This window comes from Rattus rattus, chromosome 3 (assembly GCF_011064425.1).
Source record: "Rattus rattus isolate New Zealand chromosome 3, Rrattus_CSIRO_v1, whole genome shotgun sequence".
Lineage (NCBI taxonomy): Eukaryota > Metazoa > Chordata > Mammalia > Rodentia > Muridae > Rattus > Rattus rattus.
Window position 1 is genome coordinate 43,583,380 of NC_046156.1, and position 20,129 is coordinate 43,603,508.

The following is a 20,129-nucleotide window of genomic DNA, read 5'->3' on the forward strand; positions in this document are numbered from 1 at the left end:
GACTTCCTGTCATCCAACAACTGGCAAAAGGGCTGGGGCATCCTTAAAAGAAAAACATAATTTTCCTGGTTCTGCATCAACATCCCTTCATTTACTACTTCTGAAAATTATTTCAAGTTGATTTTTTGACAAAAAATACACTTATGAATAAGACTATAAAAATAAGAAGTTGTACTGTCTCCTATTCTAAAGGATTTTCCTTCTTGTCCTCTTGTTGAAAGAGAATTTTTATTTTTTAAATGGCAAATGCATTTCTTAATGAAGAAAGGTCGGTGGTTATTTACTGAGTGATCTCTGTCTTTGTCTCACACACACACACACACACACACACACACACACACACACACACACACACACAGTGGGCAGTTTCGTTTTGCAATGATCCTTGTATCTTTTCAGGAAAAAAAGCCCTTTCGGAGCTGAAGGTCAGGAAAAGCCTGAGATTTATGTACTTGGAAGTGTCGCATTTCCCAGGACTCAGAATGACTTCAGCCCTGAAAGCAGCTGAAAGGGTTAACGTGGGGACTTGGCTGGCTGTCAGTTAAACTTTTTCCCTGGCTCTGCCCTGGGTTTCCCCTTGAAGGGATTTCCCTCCGCCTCTCCAGCAAGACCCTTTATAAAGAGCAGACTTTCTATTTCACTCACACCAGCCTGGCTGGCTTTGGGAGCTGAACACTTTTCCCAGACACTTTCACGTGGGGCACAAAGAAGGCTTTGAAGCAGAGACTTGAAATGCCTGTGAAGATGGTCGCGATCTACGGAGCCTCAACGGTACTTTGGATACTGTTTGCAGTCTGTAAGTTCCTGACCTATTTCCCACGTCTGCAGCTTCTGGTGTACCTCAGAGTTTTGCTGTAAGAGCGAGCATTCTCACAGAGCTGCAGACGGATGTTTTTTGATACCCTTTTCCACTGTCAAATGAGTAATTTGGATTATATCCGTAGTAGGTCTATCTCTTTAGTTTCCTGTACTCGGCAATGAAATCAAACCGAGAAAGGAACAAAACAGCTTTGTGCAATGGGCTTCGAAGTCAGAACTGAGCATTCCTCTTCACGGTGACGATTCCAGCACCTTCCTCAATAGCAACTCTTGGGCTTTGGGTCTGTCCTGTGCTGTTAGTCTGAGACGGTTTAAAAAGTAGATAATCCAGGCTGTGTTTCGGACACTGCATTGCTGCACAAGAGAAAAAGGACACAGCATGGGACAGACCGTGGTAAACTTGTTCTCTCCCTCTCTCTCCCTCTCTCTCGCTTTTTCAGCTCAAGCTTTTAAAATCGAGATCTCCCCTGAATACAAAACGCTCGCTCAGATTGGAGACTCCATGCTCCTGACTTGCAGCACCACAGACTGTGAGTCGCCATCATTTTCTTGGAGAACCCAGATAGACAGTCCACTAAATGGGAAGGTGAAGACAGAGGGGGCCAAGTCCGTTCTGACCATGGACCCTGTCAGCTTTGAGAATGAACACTCTTACCTGTGCACAGCAACATGTAACTCTGGGAAACTGGAAAGAGGAATCCAAGTGGACATCTACTGTAAGTGCCTGAAAGGGCTTTTGATTTCTCTCAATTTTGCTTGAAAAAAAACTTAATGATTATATTTAATAGACACTTTTAAAGAATATTTAGATCCTTAGCTAGAAAATACATGATTTCAATAAAGCCAAAGAAAGAAGAAGCTAGTTGAGAACAGGAAACTGAATTTTAACCTCTGTGTCCTTGTTTTACACACACACACACACACACACACACACACACACACACACACAGACACAAATGGTGCCCACACCTTCTTGGCTCCATTCTTAGCCGAAATGTGAACATCCCAATGGTTCTAGTAGGTTTATTTTGATTTTTTTGTTTTTTTTTAACCTCTAATCTTCCATCTGGTTGTATTTCTACACACTCATGTACTGATGTATCCAAAGGATTGACGAGCTCCTTCTTTCTGGGAGTTTCCATTCACTTATTCTTGGGCAACTTGGTGCTTAAGAACTGCTTGCGGACTCAGGAACTCTGTGGGTATGCAAGCCTTCTCCACAGACATAATTAAACGTCCAATTAGCATTTCAGTCATTGGACGCAGATAAATTTGGGAGTTTTTGTTGTTGCTGCCAGAAAGCTTTGCTTTTACTCCTCAAAGGGATTTTTGTTTAATAAGTTAGATTTGTCTCTGGGATATATGAACAGGCACCCATATTACATATACTAGCCTAGCATCCTACTATCATCCTCAACTCGGCAAATAAAACTACCAAGGAGAGGTTGGGGGAAATGAGCCCCATAGAAATCATTTGTCTATGGTTACTGATGGTGTTGCTTTTCAAAAATAAAAATAAAATAAAAGAGGGACTCCCATAAGGCATTTCTTCATGAGCATCTTGTTTGATTCCTCTTCTAATCACCTTGGTTCCGTCCTACTGTGCTCAAGCCCAACTTTGCCGATTAACTGTAATTGAAATTTCAGCAAGGCCCTTGTGTAGCTGGTCCTCCCAAGCAGCTGAGGAGCCCGGGCGGCTGCTTTCAATTATGCTGGCTGTGCATGCGTAGTTTATGTCTAGGCGGCCTTCTGAGCTCCCTGGAAGGTCCCGTTATATAAATACCAGGAAAGAGTAGCAAGTTCTTATATTACCTGTCGTTAAACTGTGTGAATTCTAGGCACATTTCCTGAAGCCTGCGACAGACATAAATAATTGGAGGGGAAATTTAAAATACCATGGTTTTAGGTAATAAAGCATTTCCAGTTCCTTTGGCCCACAAGTACTATGCAGTTGGAGACTTAAAAAAGAGAAGTGAGGACCTTTCTGGATTTAATTATATTGCCTGTTCTCTCCCATAACCCCTTGCAAGAATACCCGTTTCTTGTTGCTTTTAACAGTTCAGTCTCCACTCCATATTTGATTGTAATATTCTGTGGATCTGGGACACCAATGAGCTCCCATCATGACAGATGCAATAAGAAGGATTAACTCTGTGTCTGTGTGTGGAGGGGGAAGGGCAGGCGTGTGTCCCATTGTCCTGTTGGGCTCAGTAAAGTGCAGATTAAAACACTGAGTTAGACTTTTAGGGGAATAGATCCAGTCTGGGGAGATTGCATAGGAATGTCGTTCTGGTGGATGAATTCTTGCCAGAGGTCTCATATTCAGAGCCAGCCCGTTATAGTCATTCTCATTTCGTAGGCAACCTTACATAGTAACACTTCTTTGTGATACCATTCTGAGCCCTGGGCTTCTCATCTGGAATGTGGAACTGTATCTGCACTAACAGTAGAGAATGGGGTGTGAGATGTCACTGGAATCTCAGTGCAGAGTGAGTGACAGAAAGCATGAACTTTGCTTCCAGCCTCACCATGGACTCACTGCGTGACCAAGGCTGGGTCTGCAATCACACTATGTCCAAGCTTCTTCCGTATCTGTAAACTGTGGTCACCGTTGTCCAGGATCATCGTCAAAAAAGAGCAAACTTTTATGTTACACGTATAGATGAGTTTAAATAGATATTGGGCCTTTCTTTCTCTTTTCTTTAATAACACACACTCTTTAACAGTTACAGAATTAAAACTGAAAAGGCCTCTAAAGAGTGCTTCCTGTGTTCACCACAGAACATGACTAGCTACTTAAACCAATTAGCTTTGCTGAATTAAGCCCAGTATTAAAAACATTTGTTTGGACTCCTGTTGTGTTAAAACAGTCAGAGGTGTTCTCAGCAGAAGCCAAAAGCCTACTTGTGCATTTGTTTGGCTCTGCAGCATTCCCTAAGGATCCAGAGATTCAATTCAGTGGCCCCCTGGAGGTTGGGAAGCCGGTCATGGTCAAGTGTTTGGCTCCTGATGTTTACCCAATTGACAGACTGGAGATAGAACTGTTCAAGGGTGACCGTCTCATGAAGACTCAGGATTTTGTACAAGAGGTGGCAAAGAAGTCTCTGGAAACCAAGAGTTTGGAAGTCACCTTTACTCCTGTCATTGAGGATATTGGAAAGTCTCTTGTTTGCCGAGCTAAATTACACATTGACCAAACTGATTCTATGCCCAAAGAAAGGGAGACTGTCGAAGAACTACAAATCTACAGTAAGTACTTGTACAATGATCTCTGGTCTGTGGGAGTTTGGGCATGCATTATGTTATTTATTGTTACAATAAATGTATCAAGTAGTAGATTAACAAGAGATATGTTTTACTGCATCATTTAATCCAGGAGATGATATTATTGAAAGAACAGGATACTGGCTTTGGGGTTTAGAGCACTTGAGTGTCATGTCCCCCTGTTAGCTGGGAGACTTTAAGGTTGTTTAATTCCTCTGTTTTCCTATCTATTGAGGAGGAATCATCATAACACTATCTGCTTGAATAGGAGGAATAGGCTCAAATGATACAATGTTCTAGAAAACTTTATAAGAAGCCTTGAAACATTCATTTCTCAGACTAAACAATGACAAAATGATTTCTTATTCTCTCTCTCTCTCTCTCTCTCTCTCTGTGTGTGTGTGTGTGTGTGTGTGTGTGTGTGTGTGTGTGTGTGTGTGTGTGTTTACAAGAGGATGCTCGCATGTAATAAGTGGGAAGGTGTTAGGGTTTGTCTTCCTAGAGACCGCTGGTGAATGTGAAGCTTTCTTCCTATACTAGCTGTGTCTAACTGGACTCATTGCACCATGTTAAAGCTAAAATGTCTTCCACTTTGAGCCCTATATCTAAAAGCATTGGTGTCAAACACACTTTTATTTACCCAGAGCACAATAAGGTAGAAAAGGGTTTCAACAACCTTTTGAGAAAGCAATCAAGAAGGGAGATATTTCTCCTCACAGAATATAGCCCTTTGAGAGAGCTATAGCTAAGCCATCGAAAGTCAGTTGTGTAATAGAAGATCATCACCCATTTATCTGCAAGAACAGAATGCTAGACTATGACACCGTATTCCAGGAAAATTTCAGTTCAGTGAGAGAATTTTTCAATAATAACGATATTCAGAAGGCAACGGGTTGGTCCTGGGTAGATTGTCTCCCTCCATAAGTGCTGAAGCTGACCTGGATGGCAAGTATTTCTCCACAGGACTTCAGTTGTTAAGAGGCTAAAACACGAAAGGACTTCCCTTAATTTCCCTTCATTTTGAGGGCTTCTCTTAATTTCTACCTATCTGTGGCTCCCTGAAAACACTAAAGATCAAAAACTATAATTTACTGGTTAGAAATTAGCCAGTCTAATTCTGTAATGACTCGGTGATTCCTGACTCCAAATTGGCAGAGCGGTTTTGCCAAGTTTGTGGCGGCCATGAATACAGCATGGAAAAGAATGAAGTCATCGCCATTGGGTGGAGATGCTGATTCATGATGATGGCTCTTACTATGGTCTGCCTTTTCAGCCTCCCCCAAGAATACAGAGATCTCCGTACATCCCTCCACAAGGCTACATGAGGGTGCTGCTGTGACGATGACATGTTCCAGCGAGGGTCTACCAGCTCCTGAGATTTTCTGGAGCAAGAAATCAGATAATGGAGTTCTACAGCTCCTCTCAGGAAATGCCACCCTCACCTTAATTGCTATGAGGATAGAAGATTCTGGAATCTATGTGTGTGAAGGAGTGAATCTGGTTGGGAAAGACAAAACAGAAGTGGAATTAATTGTTCAAGGTGAGTCAATGCCAATGATGAAATGCCTTCCATAAATTTGCATGTTGGCACATCTGGTATTCATGTGCTTCACCATATGTGTATACATGGATCACCCTCATACTTTCTGGGACTCTTTTCTCCAGCACCTCCACACTGGTCTTTTCTAGCTCCTGTTATTTCACTGTTGTCTCATTTCATGGCTTGGTCTCTGTCTCCTGCCCTATGGATACTGGCATTCCCAGGCTACTTCACCTACTCTTCTCACTCCAGATCCTCAGGAATTACACCGCCGCATACTTGTTACTACCGAATATATGCTCCTGTTCAAAATTACGTAATCTTGACCACCCTGCCTCAAAATGATTCGCTATGACCTAACTTCCTTTCCAACCAACTCTCTTGATGTTCCCAAATATAAATTTTCATTTGGGATTTTTCAAGATTTTCTTAAACATCAGGTGTACTTCTGGCATTTTATATAAGCTATCCACAGCCTCCAAGAAATATCTAAAAGGTATTTTCTATCCATTTTGCAGATGGGAGAATGAAGTCTCAGATTACTAATGGTCATCAATTGACTATAACCTAATGTTTGCCAAAAGTTTCTACTTCCTATATTGTCTCTGTCTTTACCATGCTCTGTGAGATAGTTGAAAACCTCAGGTGCAATAGAATTCATCATTTGCCTAGGGTTAAATGACTCTTAGTTTCATTTATAGGCTGTTCTTAATTCAAAATCCTATACTTTTTCAATTGTAGCTAATTTTCTCTATTTCTAAAAATTAATTTAAAATAATTGACCAATCAAAACTACATGCATACATTGGGTATGGTGTGATATTTTGGTAAATTTATACAATATAGAATGAATAAATCAAAGCATACATTTTAATAAGAGCACAAAAAAGTATGTATTTGAATTTTTCCATTAAACTGTGAGGTTCTTAAACTCAGAAAGTCAGGAACTCCTTGTGTTTGTGTTTGTGACTTTGAATGGATTAATGGCTGATACAGAATGTTTAGTGAACATTTGCTAAATGAAAGCATGAACTGTAAGTATGGCGAACACATTCTTTTCTAACCTATGAAAACATGGGTTTTAAGTTTAGATGATTAAGAAACTAGAATTCAGACACCATCAGTTACTTAATTCAGGTGAGTGACTGCTCTTCTCATATGAACAGACAAGATATTTTTATTGGATATTTTATGTATTTACATTTCAAGTGTTATCCCCTTTCCCCCTGCTTCTATGAGGGTGCTCACCCACCCACTCCCTCCCACCTCCCCACCTGGGCATTCCTCTACACTAGGCTATCCCATGGATGCCCGACAAGGCCATCCTCTGCTGCACATGTGGCTGGAGCCATGGGTTCCTCCATGTGTACTCTTCGGTTGTGTTTTAGTCCCTGGAAGCTCTGGGTCTGGTTGGTTGATGTTGTTGTTCTTCCTATGGGGTTGCAAACCCCTTCAGCTCCCTTAGTCCTTTCAGAGAAGATATTTTAAAGCTAAAAGTATGGAAGGCTTGCTGTCTGTCCTGGAATAGTTCCATCCTGAAATGATTAGGCCTGTTTGAAATGGGGAAAAAATGTGTTCTAGGCAGGGAAAGGGGTGGTATCATGTGAGCTATCAAGAGTGTCCATGCTGAAGTTAGAAGGTCCTTCCAGCCACTTCAGGGGATTCTGCCCAGTAGCTTCAAGCATACACAGTGGTAGACGTCAGTCAGCCTCTATGCAGGCAGGAAGTGGATCTCCTACCAAGTTCCCCATTCTCACAGTAGCTTCGGCGGAACTTGGACAGCTTGGCCACTGTTTTAAACAATATCTTTGAAAATATAATGGCATATTAATGCATTTGGGGATAATTTGAGGACATCTTTGGAAAAATGCTACAATGCCACCAATTACACAAACTACAATGAGAAAAGCCACATTTTCTGGCACAGAAAAGAACCATGCAAAATGGAGAATGTGTGCCGAGATTTCTGTCTGTCTCCAGCTTGCTAGAACACTCTACTGATTTTCTTTGGGGTTTCCTTTGTCACTTGCAGAGTTGCTCAGCCACTCCCAGGATTTCTAGAGGAGTAACATCAAAATTTAGAATTCTTTCTCTCAAAACATGTCATTTCATCCAAGTCTGTCTAAGTTTCTAGAAGCTATAAAACACTTTGGACACTTGATCACTCAGCTTTCTACCCTGAATGGCTATAAAGTATTTTGATAATGCACCAAACATATTTGATGCCACCTTTATTTTGTTTACAGTGTGACTTTGTATGACTGTCAAAGATACTACTTTATATTGAAACTCCAATATATAGATATATGTGAATGTTTTTCATTAATTAATTAATTAATCTTTCACTTTACATTCCAATTGCAGCCCACCCCTCTCCTCCTTGTCCCCCTCACATACCCCTCCCTCCATCTCCCTTCTTGTCTCTTCTGATAAGGGGGAGGGACCCCTGGGTACCAACCCACACAGGCATGTCAAGTCACTACAGGACTGGCTACATCCTCTCCCACTGAGGCCAGACAAGGCACCCCAGTCAGGGGAATAAGTTTCATAGGCAGGCAACAGGGTCAGAGCCAGCCCCTGCTCCAGTTTTTGGGGAACCTGAATGAAGACCAGACTGCACAACTGCTACATATGTGTTGGGGGGGGTAGGTTCAGCCTGTGTATGTTCTTTGATTGGAGGTTTTGCATAGTATGTACTCACTTATAAGTTAATATTAGCCATAAAGTACAGAATACCCACACTACAATCCACAGACCCAAGGAAGCTAAATAACAAGGAGGGCCCATGGGAGGATGCTTGACTATTCACGGTTCCTTCCGTATAGTGCATCTAATTAGTGGACATTTTGGTGCAGTTTCCCCTGAAATCCTTTAAGATTTCATTTTATCTTTAAATGAGGATAACTTAATTTAGTTGTCTAGGAACAGGAAAGCTAGGATCTCTAGGCAGATCCATCTCACATCAAGTTTCCATTATTAGGCTTGCAAATTTAGCCTAAGCCATTTAGCATTTCTGAGCCTAAATGTCTTAAAGGAGAGATAGGATGAGGAGATTGAAGGAGAGAAGGGGAAAGCACAGGAGCAGAAGCATGAGAAGGTAGAAAAGAAACAAGAGTCCTGGGTAACGAATTGTTTTGAGAATTGAGTGAGCAGGCATATGACATCGAATGTGCGGTTTTTGACAAAAACCAGGGGACGATTTGAGATCTTGAGGAACCGTGGAGAGCAAAGGGTGGGTTATCTTCCTGAAAAGATGCCAACCACATTCTTTTTTTATTGCATATTTTATTTATTTATACTTCAAATGTTATACCCTTTTCTGGTTTCCCCTCTGGAAACCTCCAACCCAAAGCCCTTCCCCCTGCTTCTATTAAGGTGCCCCCCACCCACTCCCTCTTGTTTCCCCTCCCTGGCTTTTCCCAGGACCAAGGGCCTCTCCTCCCATTGACGTCCCACAAGGCCATCCTCTGCTACATACGCGGCTGGAGCCAGCAACCACATTCTTTACAAATTGTTATCTGCGCTTATTCTGATAGCCTGACTCAATAGAACAGCACGGGTTTATTCTTAAAAGATGTGGTCTTATTCCCGAGATGGCCCCAAGATAGAAAGAAGTAATTTCTTCTTGGCACAGATAGTCAATGAATAGAGATCAAGAAAGATAAACATTGAATATGGCAATATGATGCAATAAGAAAAGAATCTTATCTGTTGTTCATCTTGTTCTCTCTTCTTTTTTTCCCCCCCTCCAGAGAAACCATTTACTGTTGACATCTCCCCTGGATCTCAGGTGGCTGCACAGGTTGGGGATTCCGTTGTTCTGACATGTGCTGCTGTTGGCTGTGACTCTCCCTCCTTTTCTTGGAGAACCCAGACAGACAGCCCTCTCAATGGGGAGGTGAGGGATGAAGGGGCTACATCCACACTGACGCTGAGCCCTGTGAGTGTTGAGGATGAGCACTCTTACCTGTGCACTGTGACCTGTCAGCGAAGGAAAGTGGAGAAGACAATCCAAGTGGAGGTCTACTGTAAGTGCTTTCCGAAGTCGGTGACTCTCTGATGGTTTCCCTTTCCTCTGGCTTTTTTTCTGGAAGAAAAAGAATGCTAATCTGTAATGATAGCCATTTGTGTAGAGAGAGATTTGGCATTGTAAATCATCCCTAGATCTCTGAACGTAGTTTGATGCAATACAGTTGGCCCAGCTCTTCAGTATATGTGACATATGTTTACGGCGTGCACACATGCGTGACTGGGCCTAATCTCTGCCTCGTGCGCTTGACCTTACTCCACGCTCTGCTTCTCTCCCCTTGCACACATACATAGGGCGTATGGAGGTGACGGGTGAGAGCAGCCGGGGAACTGTGCCCGTTCAGATAATTACTACGTGACGGGTGACTGCCTCAGCTATTCAAATTGTGGGTGAGGCCTAAGTCTGCCTTTTTATTTCACTCTATTTTGTTTTGAGACGGTACACATGGAACCAACGGCTTTGCGAATGTGTGGCCAGTGCCCTGCAGTAGAGCTGTGGCCCCAGCCTGCCAGCCTACTGAGGTTTTTTGTTTGTTTGTTTGTTTATTTTGGGGTTTGTTTGTCTGTTTGGTTGGTTGGTTGGTTTTTGTTTGCTTTGCTTTGTTTGCTTTTTATTACCACTTAAAAAGTCTTCATTTCTCCTTCATTTTTGGAAGATAGTTTTACTGTGTACAGTATTTATTATTTTTTAATAGAATGGAAAATAATGGGCCACTGTGATTTCTTCCTATTCACCCGCAACTGTGACTTATCCCTTTTCCTTCTACCACTGTCCCCTTCCTCTTCCCAAGTAGTCATGCTTCTTTTATTGTATATATATATACATATAATAATTTATGATATTACTATATATAATAGTCCATATTTATAAATATGTTATTTTAAATTAAACATATGTTAGATATTATGATTTTTTTTTATAAAAGAAGAAAGAATGGAGGACTGTGGGGTTGGGAGGAAGGTAGCAGGGGGAAGAGAGAATTTGGGGAAGAAGTCGAATGCTTTAAGGCAGATTTGAGAAGCTGATCTGTAGGATTCCGGAGTAGGGGACAATGGGAAACATCAGAGTGCCGGAAACACACAGAAAAGGACAGGTTTTACTTGGTCTGAGTATGAGACGGTCTGTATGCGGAGCTGAGGCAGAAACAAGTGCCAACAGCAACAGCTTTTCAGCTGATCTACCCAGTGAACAAGTGGCACGTGTTTTCTTGTCCCTTCCGTTTTTATCACCTTAACAGAAATCCTTTTCAACCCCCCAGTCTCTATGACTTGCTGGAATCCCTCAGCCTACCCTGAGTGCAGAAAGAAACACGTGCGACCACGTGACCGTGACCACGTGACCGTGACCACGTGACCGTGACCACGTGACCGTGACCACGTGACCGTGACCACGTGACCGTGACCACGTGACCGTGAAGTTATTTTTGTGGAGAGGGTGGTGATGCCCAGTTTTGTTCACCCAATCACAGAGAACATATTGTAAAGCTTTTCCATCTAAATCCCTACCCAAACTTGTGTTGGCCTTCAGGATTTTGTTCAGAATAAGACTGCCCATTAAGAGATTTAAATCTCTCAAAAGGAGTGTAAATTTTATTGCTTTATCATGTTACCCAGGCTCCAGGCTCTGCTTGTGTAGGCACATTCCCAAGATCATGACAGCTTATTGCAATGTGGCTGTTTCAAAATCCACCACTTTAACAGGTTTTACTTAAGGCAGGAATGAAAAAAAAAAAGCTTAGTTTTGGTTTTCGGGTTTTTGTTCTGTTTTGTATAACTTTTACCTTGATAATTATTTTAGTGTCATCTTTGTTAATGTACAGAGAATATGTTATAAATGCTATATAGATAGATGAAAGAATAAGTACTCAGACTTTAAATAATATGGTTGGATAGTTCTTTTACACCTTCTTATTGGTGGTTAAAGTTAGCATACAAAGAAGTGCCTGATTGTGGCACCATCAGATCTCCATGTCATTATGCTTTCTCCTCTGTTCCCATGTCCCGTTGCCCTCTCATGCTGTCTCCTCTCTACCTGCCTCCCTCCCTGCCCCCGGACAGCTTCCTCTTCTTCTTTCCTACTGAATGTGTTCTATTACCCTTTCTATTTCCCTCATCCCTTAAGATGTCGTCCCCTCCCCTGACCCTCCTTAGTCCAATGACCTGCAAGCACCTACACATCAATGTATATATGTAAATAATTTAAAATCTAAACTCGGGTTCCACACATGAACGAAAACATATGGTATTAAGTAATTTCTTTATTTTTTGAGATAAGTTTTCCCCGTGTATCCCTGGCTGTCCTGGAACTCACTCTGTGGGCCAGGCTGGCCTCGAACACAGAGATCCACCCGCCTTTGCCTCCCAAGTGCTGGGATCAAAGATGTGTGCCACCGTGCCTGGCTGTCAGTTAATTATAGGAATTACCTTATAAGGCGGCAGAGGTAGGCAGATCCCTGTGAGTTTGAGGCCAGCCTAGTCTACATAGATACTCTAGGTCAGCCAGGACTAAAAAGTGAGCCCCTGTCTTTAAGAAAGAATGTGAAAAGTATTTAAAACTTCTTGCCTAAGTTTAGTCATAAAGCAAACTGTACAGATTTTGATAAACTAACTAAACTGAGAATTGCATTAAGGCTCATTTGATATTGGACAAACTGTATAGCCAAGACTCATAGCTCATAGGGACAGACTTTGACTAGTTCTGATCTATTAGAGAAAGTCTTGTTTGTCCCTGTAAGTTTCTTTTTCTAGCTATGAAACAAGTTACACAATAACCATTTTAATCAGGCTGCTCAGAAAAAGGAGATAATGAAGGCTGAGGGGATTAGTTTATATTTAGTTGTCAATATGTTTATGACAAATATTTAAAATATTTAAATTATGTGGTTAATTAATAAGACGGCCAAAGCCATTGTGTCCGTAGAAAATAATAGGCAAGACAGCATTGTTATAAGAGAAAACTAAGGAGTAGAAGGATTTATTTCTCCTTGACTTAAAATGTTAAGTATTTCGTTTCTATCATTTTGATTATTATTATAATTGCATAGTTCTACTTAATAGTGTTATTTACTACTTGAGACCATGCTATTCCCAGCTCATCAAAAGCTGACATTTTGAGACCTTTGCATTTAATAGGATCTGGCTCTATAGTCCCTTGAATAGCATATATTAATATTATTTTTGCTTGATATCTGCAGCATTCCCTGAAGACCCAGAAATTGAAATAAGTGGACCACTTGTACACGGGAGACCTGTCACTGTCAACTGCACAGTCCCTAATGTGTACCCCTTTGACCATCTGGAGATTGAACTACTGAAGGGGGAGACTACACTGTTGAATAAATTTTTAAGGGAGGAAATTGGCACAAAGTCTCTAGAGACCAAAAGTTTGGAAATGACCTTCATCCCCACTGCTGAAGACACCGGGAAAGCTCTTGTTTGCCTCGCTAAGTTACACAGCAGTCAACTGGAGTCTGAACCCAAACAAAGGCAGAGTACACAGACGCTTTATGTCAATGGTAAGTGCACACATGGGGCGGGTACAATAGAATATGGACTTCTTTACTGTATTCACCAGCTAATAGTTAACAGAAGGTTAACAATCAAAACCTCTGTGAAACAGAAAAAAAAAACGAATCAAGATAATAGTGATTACAATAAAAATCATTCTCCATAATGTAAACCAAACTATTTATTTATGTATGATTCTGTGCACTGGCATTCAGGAATGGGTCATCCAGGCAGAGACTCATCCTCAGGTCAATTCAAGCATCTTCAGGCAAGCCAGCAGCTGGCTTGTCACAGACGTGTCAGTTAACATGGTTCCACCTGTCATTTCTCAGTGTGCTGTAATCCTCAGGGAAGGTAGTCTTGATTTACTTGCCAGAACACAGCTGAGAAAGGCGGGGATGAAAGAACTTCATAAAGGTCTATGTCAGGAGTATCCATCCCTCCACCCCCATGTCACGTCATTTACATCCCATTGATCAAATGATCAACCCAGGTTCAAGGGGTCGCAAATGGGCTTTTCTTATTCACAGGGGATATTCCAATGCCTCATGCTTAGGCCATGCATACCATTAATGTCCTTCCTCTGTCTCTCCCCTCCCTCTCCCTCTCCCTCCCTCTCCCTCTCCCTCTCCTCTCCCTCTCCCTCTCCTCTCCCTCTCCCTCCCCTCCCTCTCCCTCTCCCTCTCCCTCCTCTCCCTCTCCCTCTCCCTCTCCCTCTCCCTCCCTCTCCCCTCCTCCCTCTCCTCTTCTCCCTCTTTCTCGTGGTGTGTGTGTGTTTCTGATTCTCTTCTCTTTCTTAATAGAGTTAATCCTGTTTTATCCTGTTTCTTCTCCATGGGTCATGCAGAGACTTCTAATCACCATTTCACCCAAACACTGCACTATACTTGATTCTCTGTGCTTTAACATTAAGAGAGTTCTACAGATCTTTCTGCCATTTGAAAATATCCACATTTCATCTCTATTCTAACTCCCCTTGTGTCTCCTCCCCAGAAACATCCTGGGCTGGCTATCACAGTGTATAGACCATGCTAACCCAGAGTCGTTTGCCTGGTTTTACAACATTGTCTAGACGGGGAATTCAGGGCATAAGAGATTCAAGCTAAGTGTTCTTTGCTTTTCAGTTGCTCCGAAGGAACCCACCATCTGGGTTAGCCCCTCTCCTGTCCCAGAGGAGGGCAGTCCTGTGAACCTGACCTGCTCAAGTGATGGTTTTCCAGCTCCCAAAATCCTGTGGAGCAGACAGCTAAAGAACGGGGAACTGCAGCCTCTTTCTCAAAATACAACACTCTCCTTCATGGCTACAAAAATGGAAGATTCCGGCATTTATGTATGTGAAGGGATTAATGAGGCTGGAATTAGCAAAAAATCAGTTGAACTGATTATCCAAGGTGAGCATTTCCTATTGAGTTACTGATGGTGAACAAGATCCCCTTTGAAAAGAAAGCCTTTGGGGGCAGAGAGACGGCCTAGCCATAAGAAGGGCCTACTGCTCTTACAGATGACTTTGGTTCTGTTCACAGTCCTCACATCAGGACACTCACAACTGTCCACCTCCAGGGGGTCCTTGCTTCCATGGGCACTGCACCCCGCATGTACACAGACGCACACAAATAAACATAACTTAATAAAAAAAAATAAGCCTTGAAAAGAAAGAAAAGTAAAACCTTTATTCCAAAACTGCATTTATGTGCAAAATTACAAAATTAAAAATTAATTAATTATCAAGGCAGTTCCACACTGCTCCTGGAATGGATTTTCATTTCAGACCAATTTTTTTTGCCCTAAAATCCTATTCCTATCAAATGAAATGCTCACTCCGGAAGCTAAACTGGAAGCTCGGGGACTCTCAGGAATCATGGTTTTGGTGGAGAAACAAGGGTAGGAAATTACTTAGGGTTAAGACTATCATATTCGGCTGAACAGGATCCTAAGAAGCAACTTCCCAGAAGCTGCCTAGGATTTGCTTAGAGGCCCAAGAGGGCACCATTTGAAAACTCTGAGATTAAGGGTCACAGTAACCATGCCCTCTGGCCTCTCAACCTACTGCTGAGAACCACTGGGGTGAATACAGATATAGCTCTCCCTTCTCCAGGAGAAAGACCCAAGATGGAAAACACAACAGTTTCTGGTTGGCACATAGAAACCATATGGTTTCATGGACAAAATTATGCAAGCCACCAACTTGCATTGCCCCTCCACCCCGTGCTTTTTCTTTGGGGGGACCAGGGTGGCACTCTCCTGCATCAGCTTCCATTATTCCTGTTAAGGCAAATGCTGGAGTTTGTTGTTCCTGCTGCCTCGGTTCTCTGAGGTCTGTAATTCAAAAGAAGAACCAGGGAAGGGTACCACATAATCTCAAGGAAAGCCTTTAGGAGACTCTCAGGTCTGTCCGGGTGACACAGTGTGACCATCTGAGAGAAAAGGAAACCTAAGTGTGGATGTCACGGCCCTGTGGCCTTGGGGCAGGAGCATCAGTGTGACAAGGTCTTAAGCAAGTGTTTATAAAACAGACTAAGGATGTTTCCCTCTAAGGTTTTTGCCCTTACAGAAATGTTCTATCTCTCAGGAGAGATCAGCCGGAAATTTGAAAATTAATCACTATGTTCTTAAAGACAGTAAAAGGAAAAATAATCTCTATATATCCTAATATTTCCTGGTCAGGGAACACCTAGCTCATAAGGCGTTTACACTTCAAGGAAACTTCAGTGAACAATGTGGTTTTTTTTTTTTTTAAATAAAAACTAAAGTTCTTTTTTGATATTTGAATTCTACAACTATTTATTAAATACCTAATTTTTGTCTTTGCCTGGATAAAGATTCATCCTAAGGGTAGAAAGGAAGCCTGAGATATGCCTTCTCTTGCTTACAATATTATCGTTGAGAATTGGTCCAATGCCCGGCTTCTGTGCTTGCCTTCCTTCCTTCCAGCTCATGCAGAAAGCCTCGCAAACAGCTTGGCCATGGCTGCCAACGTTTTCAGGCAGCATGGGATTGCTGTACCCCTCCCGCATGCACCAACTGTCCATTCTCTCTTCAGGCTCTTCGAAGGACATACAGCTTACAGTCTTCCCATCTAAGAGCGTCAAAGAGGGAGACACTGTCATTATCTCCTGTACTTGTGGAAGTGTGCCCGAAATATGGATAATTCTGAAAAAGAAAGCCAAGACAGGAGACCTGGTGCTAAAGTCTGTTAATGGCTCGTACACCATCCGCAAGGCACAGCTGCAGGATGCCGGAGTATACGAGTGTGAATCGAAAACCGAAGTCGGCTCGCAGTTGCGAAGTTTAACACTTGATGTGAAAGGTTAGCTTTCGGTGTTTGCTTTTTTTTTCTTCTTAATTTATTTTTAAAATGATTCCAAGTTTCCAAGGAGAGTAACAAGTTTCTACTGTTAGGTGCGGTTGGTAAAATGAGACTGAATTCTGTCCGCGCTGACTGCTTGTTTCTTAAACGCGTCTCGAAATAATCAGACACAGCTGTTCTATCCTATCACGTTTAGCCAGGAAGTGGACATTAATCATCATTGATGTGGAATTCCCATTTGTTATTTTTTTTTCCCCGAAGTTGCCAATTCATCATTGGTCTCTGTGGTCTTAGATTTGCTAAGAGTTTAACGACATATTTTACAACGTTTCCCCTGGGGTGAAAGGAAACTAAGGAATTGGGGCGGGCATAGCAGATGAACTGTCCTCTGCAGACCTTGCTCCCCAGTGAGAAGAAGTTCTGCTTTCAGAGTACAGAAAAACTGCGTGTATTTTCGGCATGGCTCGTTTGTGAGGATGCTAATTGGGGAGAGTGGCCTGGATCCGAGGCAGGATCTCTAGATTCCACAAGAGCTCCCTTTGAAATCCATGCCCCAGCTGTCCGACTTTAACCTGATGCAGAGGAAGGGGGCACAGTGCCCCTCACCCACGGACACATAATGGCACTCCTTACTTTCCCGTTCTCTCTTGGGAGTGCCTGCTAATTTTATTGATGCTAGCCTTGACTAATGAGCCTTGGCCCCTTTGCACACCAAAGAGCTGTTGTATGCTGAAATCCAGTCGGGTAGAGGAAGCAACCCTGCTAATGAATGCCAACTCTGAAGAAGGCTGGCCTTGACCATGAGAGTTAACGAGTCACACGTCAGTGCAGAGAAAATCTGAACAGGCGTGAGGAAACACATACACACTGTACTAGCCACGTTCTTCAAGATGACAGACCTTAGCATACACTGCTTTTCTGTTCTCATAGCACCTCCTCAAATCAGAGCAAATACATCTACTTAGAAATGTTAAAGGAGAGGGAAATATCATAATTACATGTCAAACTTCTAGTCTCCCACTCGTGGTGATTGTTCTGAAAACAATCTGGCCAAGGAGGCTACCATGAATTCAAAGAGCGGAACAGTAGCTCCCATCACGTCACTGGGTATGACACAGTGGTGCAGCCATTGCCTCCGGTGAGATGGACCGAGATCTCAATTATGCATAGGCTGAGATATGTCCTCCTCTGGCCAGCTCTAATTTAGCCTGGCCCCAGGAAATTGCACTTCTAAGATTTTTGTCATCCTCCTCAAGAGCATAAAAACTGTCCCTTCCCACATTGTCTTTTCTAATTGCTTAATTAATTTCTTATGTATTTGTCACCTTTAATTTATCTTTTAAATGAACAATGAAAACATATTAGTCACCCAGCCAGACATCTATGCTCCCAATATGAAGATGATTTCAAATAACTGCATATGAAAAGACCCAGAGTTGGCCTCCCCTCCCCCCTGCTCGATAGTTTAAACTGGTTTTTCTTTGTATTTCTTAGCTGAATGTTTATGTTTGTTGTCTTGTTTGGTTTTGGCTTAAATGCATCCCATCGATGCAAATGATCAGGAATCGTTAAAACTTTCAAAGTTTATATAATTAATAGGAAAAAATGTGTTGGGACATTGTCCTAGCAACTGGATCGATTTTGAGTTTCTGACAGATGTCTGAGGGACAAACTGAAAGGCAAAGATAATAATTAAATTGAAAAGAAAACAATAGCAGAAATACTTCTTCCTAGTTTGACATCAATATTGATGAGTAACCACAATTATGATAAGTGTCCCATTAAAACATTACCCTTCGATCAATTCTATCAAAGGAAAGCAGAGAAATGAGGTCATTATCATGATGCCCAAGGTGAAGCATCGTTTTTATCCTTCAGTAATTTGAAACAATTCACTCATGAGATGCTAACGAGTCTTTTCTACTTGAATGACTTTCTGTGTTTTGAAAGCTCTGGAAGGAGTTGTAAATGTGCTTCAGATCAGATCTCTAATCCCTGCCCAGACTCAGACAGCACACCCTTCCACTTAGTGAAATGTAACTGTGAGGCCACACTGTGGGGTGCAAAAAAACAGAGGCAAGTCTTGGGAGAATGCCAGGCTCTCTGGAGATGTTTTTATGCAGCTTGGATGTTGCATGAGGTGTTGCTATTCTCATGTGTTCTCTGAAAAGATTTTAAACTGTTTATATATTGTCCTTTTCAGTACTCGATTTATGACCATGTAGCAAAATTATAAGATTTAGAAAGGCAAACACTTTTTTGGTGCTCAAATAATATTTTGGGACTATCCGGAGTGCCGACGTGTCTGAAGTGCTGGGTAGTTGTGAGGCACCTTCTATAAACACAGCTGTCTTTACAGAGTTTGCAGTCAGGGGAGGAAACCAGATAATTGCTCGGTCAAATATTGAATTACAAGCTATGAGGGGGATAAGAAGTTGTGCTGGTTGGACTTTGAAGGAATGGTGGAGTGAGTATCAATTTACATACTCCAGTTTAGGTGTAGGTCAGAGAATGTAACTACGACATTTACTTAAGTGAAATACCCAAAGACCATCAGTAAATGAAGAGAAGTTGTTGATGCTGGAGGGGAGTAATCATATAAAGATACTTTTGCTTTAGCCACTCAGAGCACAGCGCACAAGCACATCCAGGCAACACTGACAAGAATGCTCTGTGTTTAACCTTAATGCCCACACTGAGTGTTACATAGACTGTCTTATAGAACTCGTTGGGCATTGCTGTTCATGACTATCAGTGTCGCAGGGTTATTTCAGATTTCTACTCTTATAAAACAGGTCACTAAAATGTGTGCTACCCCTTCCTTTCGGCACCCAAAACAATCTTTTAAAATCCAAGTTTGTAGAGTCAAAAACTGTCATCTCTGTACCCATCCTGAGCATAGCAACCAAAAGCTGCTTATTTGGATATTTCAGGAAAAAAAAGAAATGTGTTATATGAGTCTCGATGGTCCTCAGCACAGCTTTTACTGCCTCTTCTGAAGAACTAGTTGTACTGTTACAATCAAACACACACTGTGGTTGAATTATTTCCCTTTGTGCTAGACATTAATTGCATCCATTTGCTGATTTTCCAGGAAAAGAAAATAACAAGGACTATTTTTCCCCCGAACTCCTTGCACTCTACTTTGCATCCTCCTTGGTAATACCCGCCATCGGGATGATCATTTACTTTGCAAGAAAAGCCAACATGAAAGGATCGTACAGTCTGGTGGAGGCACAGAAGTCAAAAGTGTAGCTAACGTCTGAGCTGTTGGAGAAAAGACATTATTTATAAACCCCGGACCCTTCATACTCTTTATTGCAGCACCGTTCCCCCTCCACAAACCAAGCTATGCATTCAGACTTCCCAGAACCCTTCTTGGCAAAGAAGGAAAAGAAGTGGCCACTTGATCCCTTGCTGAGTGCAAGTCCCCATCGCTGAAGAGACCGGAACAGTCCCATGACGTGTATATAAATAGCCTCACTGTACATATGTAAAATAAAATGATGCCATTGCAAGGTCGTTTAGAGTAGTAGCACTCCAGATGCAGGTCAGAACATAATCAAAACGTGTTGCTTGGACTGACTGTTGTAACTTAATGCTTCTTAGGAAAGTTTAATGTTGGTGTTAATGTTGAGTAGGCAGCTGACCAGTGTCACCTTT

General features: G+C 42.1%; 1 protein-coding gene across 1 annotated transcript; it reads left to right on the forward strand.

Annotated features, from left to right (window-relative positions):
- Positions 1-641: 641 nt before the first annotated feature.
- On the forward strand, positions 642-19,894 carry Vcam1 (vascular cell adhesion molecule 1). The gene is made up of 9 exons (XM_032897437.1): positions 642-796; positions 1,260-1,535; positions 3,748-4,068; positions 5,357-5,623; positions 9,376-9,651; positions 12,847-13,167; positions 14,284-14,550; positions 16,200-16,466; positions 19,561-19,894. The coding sequence occupies exons 1-9, from the start codon at positions 733-735 to the stop codon at positions 19,719-19,721; spliced, it is 2,220 nt and encodes a 739-aa protein (XP_032753328.1). The 5' UTR covers positions 642-732; the 3' UTR covers positions 19,722-19,894.
- Positions 19,895-20,129: the final 235 nt, after the last annotated feature.

Coding starts and splice junctions, on each gene's coding strand:
- Vcam1 (XM_032897437.1), top strand. CDS start 733: ATGCCTGTGAAGATGGTCGCGATCTACGGAGCCTCAACGGTACTTTGG. Junction 9,652..12,846: donor AATCCAAGTGGAGGTCTACT/GTAAGTGCTTTC, acceptor TGATATCTGCAG/CATTCCCTGAAGACCCAGAA. Junction 14,551..16,199: donor AGTTGAACTGATTATCCAAG/GTGAGCATTTCC, acceptor TTCTCTCTTCAG/GCTCTTCGAAGGACATACAG.